General features: G+C 52.2%; 1 protein-coding gene across 1 annotated transcript; it reads left to right on the forward strand.

Annotated features, from left to right (window-relative positions):
- Nucleotides 1-6,766: 6,766 nt before the first annotated feature.
- Nucleotides 6,767-8,557, forward strand: LOC310870442 (phenylalanine--tRNA ligase beta subunit-like; the record flags this gene model as incomplete). The annotated part of the gene is made up of 1 exon (XM_083781673.1): nucleotides 6,767-8,557. One exon carries the CDS (start codon nucleotides 6,767-6,769, stop codon nucleotides 8,555-8,557), a length of 1,791 nt encoding a protein of 596 aa, XP_083637799.1.
- Between the last annotated feature and the right edge of the window lie 589 nt (nucleotides 8,558-9,146).

The following is a 9,146-nucleotide window of genomic DNA, read 5'->3' on the forward strand; positions in this document are numbered from 1 at the left end:
ACACGCACACACACACACGCACACGCACACCCACCAACAGGAACCACATCAGAGTTCAACGTGAAGCGCAGCTAGAGCTATAATAAAGACACCAGGAGAACTTCTTTGACCAGTATATATATAACTGTGAGCAAAGCCTTTTCCTCCTGATCGACAGCCTGGTTCGATATGGAAGGGGGACCAGATGGGCTTTGTCAAGGAGCAGATCTATGTGCTCATCTCTCTCCACACCTGCCTCTCCAACACGGTTTAAAAAAGAGAACGTGCCAATCGATATCCCCCCACAATCAATAATATCTCCAGAGAGTCTGACTAATCTCTGCTCCTCCTCTCTCTCAATAGGCTGGCGTTAAAATAGACACACAGGGGGGCCGCGCAGAGTAGACGGACACACAGCAGACAGACAGACAGACCGCCATTCGACTCCGTCTCTCTGAGTTCTGTGCCAAGGAGAAGAACAAAAAAACCCACGCCGCATTGGAGCGTTTTGAAGAGGTTTTGACAGGAGTCCCGCTGCTGTACATTCTCAGCTCTGAGCACGCTTAACCCATTTTGAGCTGGAACCCCTTTTGGTGTTAGCATTATGTCGTGCTTTAGCTATTGAAAAATAGCAGATCTACAAGCTCGTAGCGCGCCACCGAGTGGCGCGCTACGAGCTTGTAGGTCTGCTATTTTTGGAAAAATCAAAGAACGACTGACATAGAAACATAGCTTTTTCAGAAAACTGTCATTTTCAAACAGACATTTTTAGAATCTGATCTCAGGTCAGAATGGAAAACTGTCAGGATGAAGAAGACATTTGCAGAATCTGATCTCAGGTCAGAATGAAAACTGCCGGGATGAAGAAGACATTTGTAGAATCTGATCTCAGGTCAGAATGGGTTAATTGGAGCTCTTCATGAGTATGAAGCGAGGGGGCGGGGCAGGGCAACGCGGTGGCGTTGGCGGAGCACGGAGAGGGGCCTGCTGGCTTCCTGCGTGCTCGGTGAAAACACGGGAGCGCAGCACGGGGCTCAGCAAATGATCAAACGGCGGTCGGTTAAGGGTCTCTCTTGTTGCAGAGTGGTGTGGGGGGGGGGGGGGGGGACGCAGATGATGAGGGTGGCAGGCAAAGAGGCGCTGAAGAATGTGATGACTTCTGGCCGCGGTTATAGATAGCCCTGTTTTGCTGAATGCCGGATCGCTTTCTTTTCTTCTCGAAGCTGTGATCTGAAAAGGGGGGGGGGGGATTAATCCTTTCATTAGAGAAAGCGAGAAGTTAATTGCGCCTACAGCTGCATCTCCCCATGTTTACACCATTGGCGTGGTTAAATTGCCGTCCCTTTAACCCATTTTCGGCGGTAACCCTTTTTTGGTGTTATAGCATTATGTTATGCTTTAGCTATTGAAAAATCGCAGATCTACAACCTCGTAGCGCGCCACCGACGAGCTTGTAGGTCTGCTATTTTTTTTAAATCGAAGAACCACTGACATAGAAACACAGCTTTTTCAGAAAACTGTCAGGATGTAGAAGACATTTTTTAGAAATCTGATCTCAGGTCAAAATGGGTTAAAACGTGCATGTGCGTGTGTGTGTGTGTGTGTGTGTGTGTGTGTGTGTGTGTGTGTGTGCGTGTGCGTGTGCGGTGGAAGCAATTATCAATAAATGCAGGGCAATCTTTGCTGCGATGAATTGAGCTCAAATGAGCCTTTCTTCTACCCAGCAACACCCCCCCCACCCCCCCTTCTGCGTGCCGTGCACACATACTGTACAACAAACTAGCGCTTGGCTCGCGGCGAGCGTTAGGAGCAGGTCGACGCACACGTCACGCAAGCACGGGTCGCGGCGGAAATGTAACACTTGACTGCAGCTTCCCAGCGAGACGCTGGATCAAAGGAGATGCTGAGAGAGGAGAGGAGAGGGGAGGGGAGAGGAGGGGAGGGGGGAGGGGAGGGGAGGGGAGAGGAGAGGAGAGGAGAGGAGAGGAGAGGAGAGGAGAGGAGAGGAGAGGAGAGGAGAGGAGAGGAGAGGAGAGGAGAGGAGAGGAGAGGAGAGGAGAGGAGAGGAGAGGAGAGGAGAGGAGAGGAGAGGAGAGGAGAGGAGAGGAGAGGAGGGGAGAGGGGGGGGGGGGTGTACACCACACCGTGCTTAAAGAGCGAGAACTCCAAGAGATGAAGACGTCAGAGGAGCCAAAACATGTTGGCACTCCATTATAGATGAAGAACTTTCCATGAAATGAAAGGTTCTATGATGACCTGATGCACTGGTTCTGGTTCCCAAACTTTATCGTGTCAAGGACCCCCAAATGGACTCTCATCAGCCCCGTGGACCCTTCTTTATGCCATGCAGGGACCCCCATATGAGAAGATTTAAACAGCTTTATATTTATATACGCTCAGTTTATAGTGTAAACTCAAAGTGAATTTAACTCAAATGGAACCTATAACGGGTCCATTTGTTTCCATTTGTACACTCTCTTTGAGTTCCAAACCCATAAGGGTCCATTTGGTTCCAAACTATCATTTAGCTTTGTACCCCCTGGAACTCCCTCAAGGACCCCACTTTGGGAACCGCTGACATGATGCATCATCTATGACATAGTGGCAAGTGTGCTGTTCTAAGTTGCAGTCTGCTGGGGAGGCAGTGTGATGGACAAGGATGCCAAGCGGATAAACACACTGGTGAAGAAGGCTGGCTCAGCCAACGATGAACCTCTGCCCCCACATTTCCATAACGGCCTTTCCAGCTCGCGCAAACTCGACTTCGTCTCGTTCCTGACCGCATCGATCACTGTCGTGGCAATAATCACGTTAAACCACACCCTCTGGTGTAATATTGCTTAATCTTTCACTTTATTTTTAGCAGTATATTGTCTCTGCACGCGGGAAGAGTGGGGGGTTTAGTGGGCGGATGTGTGTGGGAAATGAGGGGTAAGCACTGCATATGTATATGTATGTATGTTTATGAATAACTCACATGGGGGAATAAATAATAATAATACAGCTCAATGGCACAGACGGCCGGGAGTAAAACACCATTAAACACTATGAAATATTAAAGTGCCTCTATGGTGGGATAACATCCGTGGCTTTAGGATAAGCTCTTTATAATTTAGAATGTGTACAGTAGGTACAGTAATGAAGAATTACAGGCATTAAGCACTGCATTCCAACCACCCTATGGGACTTTAAGCAACGACGGCTACGGCAGTCCGCCACCGGCAACCGGAAATGGATCAGTGCTCGATAGATAAACCTGCTTGTCGTCGCAGTGATAAAACAAAGTGAAAAAGAGTTAATTGAGGATGAATTAAAGAGACATTCGACAAATGGAAAACACATGGGGGGGAGGGGGGAAGCAATGGAGTCCAACGGCGAGAGGGCAGCTATGGAGGACGAACGACAGAGGGAGGGACAGTGCTGGGGCCAAATGACATAGAGTTGGGAACTTGGGACAGTGAGGGCTAATGTCAGAGGGATGGTCAGTGGGGAACGAATGTCATGAGGGGAGGACTAAAGTCAGAGGGAGCTAGGGAGGGATGGATGGGGAGGAGAGAGAGGGACCCATGCAGTGGTGCGTGGTGGAGACAGGGTAACAGGGATGGATGGATGGGGAGGAGAGAGAGGGACCCATGCAGCGGTGCGTGGTGGAGACAGGGTAACAGAGGGACCCATGCAGCGGTGCTTGGTGGAGACAGGGTAACAGAGGGACCCATGCAGCGGTGCTTGGTGGAGACAGGGTAACAGAGGGACCCATGCAGCGGTGCTTGGTGGAGACAGGGTAACAGAGGGACCCATGCAGCGGTGCTTGGTGGAGACAGGGTAACAGAGGGACCCATGCAGCGGTGCTTGGTGGAGACAGGGTAACAGAGGGACCCATGCAGCGGTGCTTTGTGGAGACAGGGTAACAGGGAGGGATGTATGGGGAGGAGAGAGAGGGGATGGAGACAGGGTAACAGGGAGCTGGTGGAAACAGGGTAACAGGCACTGTTAGCGCCGATCAATTTCCCCCGTCCCCTCAATAATAGATGTGACGAGCATGGCGGTCTGTTATCTGACGGGCCTGAACGACCCAAATACAATCCCCATGGGGATCCCTGCCACTCACTCTCTCACACACACACACACACACACACACACACACGCACACGCACACGCACAAACAAACACACATCAACGTGTATAAGACGGGGGGGGATGCACATGGGGTGTGTACATCATTCAAAGCACACATTTACTCGCAAGTCAGAACATTTTAACATACTGTAAAGCATATAAAACACAGTAACACACACACACGCGCACGCTAGCACACGAGCACACGAGCACACACACACACAATAAACCATGATTAGTAATTGTGTAAAAGCAAAAGTATGAATAGTTTTGAAAGGTAAAAAGGGAATTAATTCAGGGTACATGGAGTCCTTGAATAAATGCCATCCATCTCCATGCTCATGGATAGTATGGTATGAGCGCACGCACGCACGCACACACACAAGAATCGTGCATTCATCGACTGCACTCTCTCTTCATCTCCTGCACACAAGACGACGTACTAAAAAGCCTTCAAGCTGTATATCTGGGCACTATATCCCCCTCCCCTCTCCTCTACTCTCCCCCGCCCCCCTGCATCCTTCCTCCTTCGTCTCTTTCTAATCTCTCCCCTTCTCCATCATCTTCACATGGTTGGAGCGGTGGTGCGCTGAGACCCCCCCCCCTCCTCCTCCCCCTTTCTTTCTGTGGCGGTGACGGCTTTGGTCTGGCACTTTCAACCGTGCAGCTGTGAATGGAGTGAGTGGCTCCCACAAAAGGACCCCTCCACCCACACCCACACACACACACACACACACACACACACACACACACACACACACACACACACACACACACACAGCTTAAGTTTTTCACTCAGCTGTATTAATTGCACTTAGATCCTGCGGGCTATATACGCACACATACGCACGTCATTCCAGCGTCTACTAATTAAAGCAAATACGCATAATTAAAATAATCTCTGTAAGCAATTATTTAGGGCTATAACTGCTCTTATCGGGGCCGTGCATAAATAACAAGAAAAATAACACGGGGGGGAAAAAAGTATCCTTATTTCAGTCTATTAATTATGAGTTAAGGGAATTGTTTGAATCCTTTATACGCGGAGCTATCCGCGGTGCTGAGAGTGCAGATAATGGATTAGCAGTAAGTTAGTCGAGTTCTGGAAATATACGATTAAGGAAGCAAATCAACTTGGATACTCAATTTATTTCCTCGTTTCTCATTTTGTGCACATGATTAGCTCTTGGAATAAAGAGGCTCCCGGATGCACGCGCACGCACGCACACACACACACACACACACACACACACACACACACACACACACACACACACACACACACACACACGCACACACACACACACACACACACACACACACACACACACACACACACACACACACACACAACGCGGAAACAAGTACCAACGCATCGACGTACATACAGTAGTGTACACACAGACGCAACACACTAACAGTAACATGCATACAGTAGACACATACAGTACAAGCGGACACACACACACACGCACACACACATGCACGCACACACACACACACACCACAACTAGACGATGTAACGAGTTAGCGAAAATCTATTCAAATCGATTCAAACTGGAGACAATTGAAATCGTTTTAATCAAAAATGTATCGCGATGCAAACAGCAGAAGAAAACACACACAGGATCTTTGCATAATGATTTCTATATGGCAAGCTGGGCTTCTAGTCGTCAACCGGAGAACAATGAGATGCATGTGAAATGACGGGCTTTTTCTCCAATCACGTAAATAATCGATTGTTTCGGGAGCAATCCGAGTGTACACCAGTGGTTCCCAAAGTGGGGTCCGGGGAGTCAGGAACCCCCAGGGGTCCTTGAGGGAGTTCCAGGGGTTCCAGGAGTTCCAGGAGTTTATCAGCTAAATGATAGTTAGGAACCAAATGGACCCTTATGGGACTGTAAGTTGAATTAACATTGATTTTACAATATAAATTGGTGGCCCAGAGATATAAATGCCATTAGATGCCTAGCCTAATGCATGCCAAACTGGTTGAGGGTCACTGCTACAGCTGTAAACATGGGGGTCCCTGGCATATATTTTCTAATGGGCTACTTTGGGGGTCGTTGACAATGACAACAGCGCTGTGACGGAACACGACAGGAACAGCAGCATGTGAAATCTGTCAGGAACACCTCCTGTCGCTTTAGCAAAATGTGTCACACCACCAGATGCAGATTGCACACACACACACACACACACACACACACACACACACAGTGAAAAATCGCTTTGATCTCCAGTTTATTTCCCTGAAAGTACATTCCCTGAAAGTACTATTATGTAAAACAGTTTGTGTGAATGTGGGTGTGCGCACACACACAACACACACACACACACACACACATGCGTGTGTTTATGCAAGCACAAATGAAGAGATATCTGTCTGTGCAGGCTTTTCTCTCTGCTGACATGTGCCATATTGCATGCGTCACGTTATACGTTGTGTGGCTACACGCAAAGACAATAAGACATTGGTGACAAAAGTAGAATATGTGACTGCAAGATATGGAGATATCTGGTGGTTTCCATTGCATAGTTTCCATAGAAGATACCGTCGCTGATGTCATCAGTATATGCCCATATATGGCATGCCCTCTTTTAGGACCATAAATGACTGATTTCTCACCCCGTGTGTTTGTCCAAAGTGACGGGTACGTTAACAGCATACATGCCAGTCGTCAGCGTGAAGAGGGATGTTTTGTTCCAGGCGCTGGGCAGGAGATTCACAGATGAGGAGTTCGACGAGCTGTGCTTCAAGTTCGGCCTGGAGCTGGACGAGGTCACCTCCGAGAAGGAGCTGATAAGCCGCGAGCAGGGCGGGTCCGAGAAGGCGCTGGGCGCGTCCGACGCCGCGCTGTACAAGATCGACGTGCCGGCCAACCGCTACGACCTGCTGTGCGTGGAGGGCCTCGTCCGCGGACTGCAGGTCCTCAAGGACGAGACGGAGGCCCCACGCTACAGGCGCGTGGCCCCGGCCAACGGGGAGCCCCCCCAGAGGCTGGTCGTCGCCCGGGAGACGGCGGCGGTGAGACCCCACGCCGTGGCGGCCGTGCTGAGGAACGTCTCCTTCACCCGGGAGCGATACGACGGCTTCATGGAGCTGCAGGAGAAGCTCCACCAGAACGTCTGCAGGAAGAGGACGCTGGTCGCCATCGGAACGCACGACCTGGACACCGTCTCGGGCCCCTTCACCTTCACGGCCAAGCCCCCCGGAGACATCCGCTTCAGAGCCCTCCACCAGACCACAGAGCACACCGCCACCGAACTCCTGAGCCTCTATAAGACGGACGGCCACCTGAGGCACTACCTTCACATCATCGAAGACCAGCCGCTGTACCCGGTCATCTACGACAGCAACGGCGTAGTCCTGTCCATGCCTCCCATCGTCAACGGGGACCATTCCAAGATCTCCCTGAAGACCCGCAACGTCTTCATCGAGTGCACGGCCACGGACCTCGCCAAGGCCAAGGTCGTCCTGGACATAATGGTGACCATGTTCAGCGAGTACTGTTCGCCGCCTTACACGGTGGAGGAGGTCGAGGTGGTGTACGCGGACGGCATCGGTGTGCCCGGACCCTGCAAGTACCCCGAACTGGCCTACAGGAAGCAGAGACTGTCCGCCGACTACATCAACCGCAAGGTCGGCATCAGTGAATCGGCGGAGAGCATCGCCCGGCTCCTGACCAGGATGTGTCTGAGGTCCCGGGTCACGGGCGTCGGGGACGAGATCGAGGTGGAGATCCCGCCCACGCGTCCCGACGTCATCCACGCCTGTGACATCATGGAGGACGCCGCCGTGGCCTACGGCTTCAACAACGTGGCGCGCACCACGCCGCGCACCTACACCGTGGCCCACCAGTTTCCCCTGAACAAGCTGACGGAGCTGCTGAGACAGGAGCTGGCCGCCGCCGGGTACACGGAGGCCCTCACCTTCGCCCTGTGCTCCCGAGAGGACGTCGCGGAGAAGCTCGGCAGGGCCTCCGTCTCCCCCGAGACCGTTCACATCGCCAACCCCAGGACGGCCGAGTTCCAGGTGGCGCGTACCACCCTGCTCCCCGGCATCCTGAAGACCGCGGCGGCCAACAGGCAGATGCCCCTGCCGCTCAGGCTGTTCGAGATCTCCGACGTGGTGCTCAAGGACGCGAGCAAGGACGTGGGGGCCAGGAACAGCCGGCGTCTGTGCGCCCTCTACTACAAGAGCTCGGGCTTCGAGCTGATCCTGGGCCTGCTGGAGCGCGTCATGCAGCTGCTGGGGGTGGAGCGAGCGCCGGGAGACGACGGCTACCGCATCCAGGCGGCCGCGGACAATCCCACCTTTTTCCCCGGCCGCTCGGCGGAGATCTTTGCGCGCGGGAAGAGCGTCGGCTTCCTCGGGGTCCTCCATCCGGACGTGATCACCCGCTTCGAGCTGACCCTCCCCTGCTCCGCACTGGAGATAGACATCGAACCCTTTCTGTGACCCTCCCCTGCTCCGCACTGGAGATAGACATCCAACCCTTCCTGTGATCGTCACCCTCCCCTGCTCTGCACTGGAGATAGACATCGAACCCTTTCTGTGACCCTCCCCTGCTCCGCACTGGAGATAGACATCCAACCCTTCCTGTGATCGTCACCCTCCCCTGCTCCGCACTGGAGATAGACATCCAACCCTTCCTGTGATCGTCACCCTCCCCTGCTCCGCACTGGAGATAGACATCCAACCCTTCCTGTGATCTGGAGATAGACATCCAACCCTTCCTGTGATCGTCACCCTCCCCTGCTCCGCACTGGAGATAGACATCCAACCCTTCCTGTGATCGTCACCGTCCAGAAAAAAACCCCAAAAGTTAAAATGCACGGTCATTCTTTACGTAACGTTTTATTGAAACAAAGCGGAAGTTCCAGACCTATAGGTGCCGGCCCGGTTTCGGCGAGCCGCCCTGCGTCCGAAAAGGTTGAGAAATGATGTGTGGGGGTCCCGTTACTGTACTGTACTGTACTGTCACACCCGAAACCATCATATATACAGTTAATATGTGCGTGTGTGTTTGTGTTAGGGGTCACACAGG

This window comes from Protomyctophum parallelum (assembly GCF_964188405.1).
Source record: "Protomyctophum parallelum genome assembly, chromosome: 14".
NCBI lineage: Eukaryota > Metazoa > Chordata > Actinopteri > Myctophiformes > Myctophidae > Protomyctophum > Protomyctophum parallelum.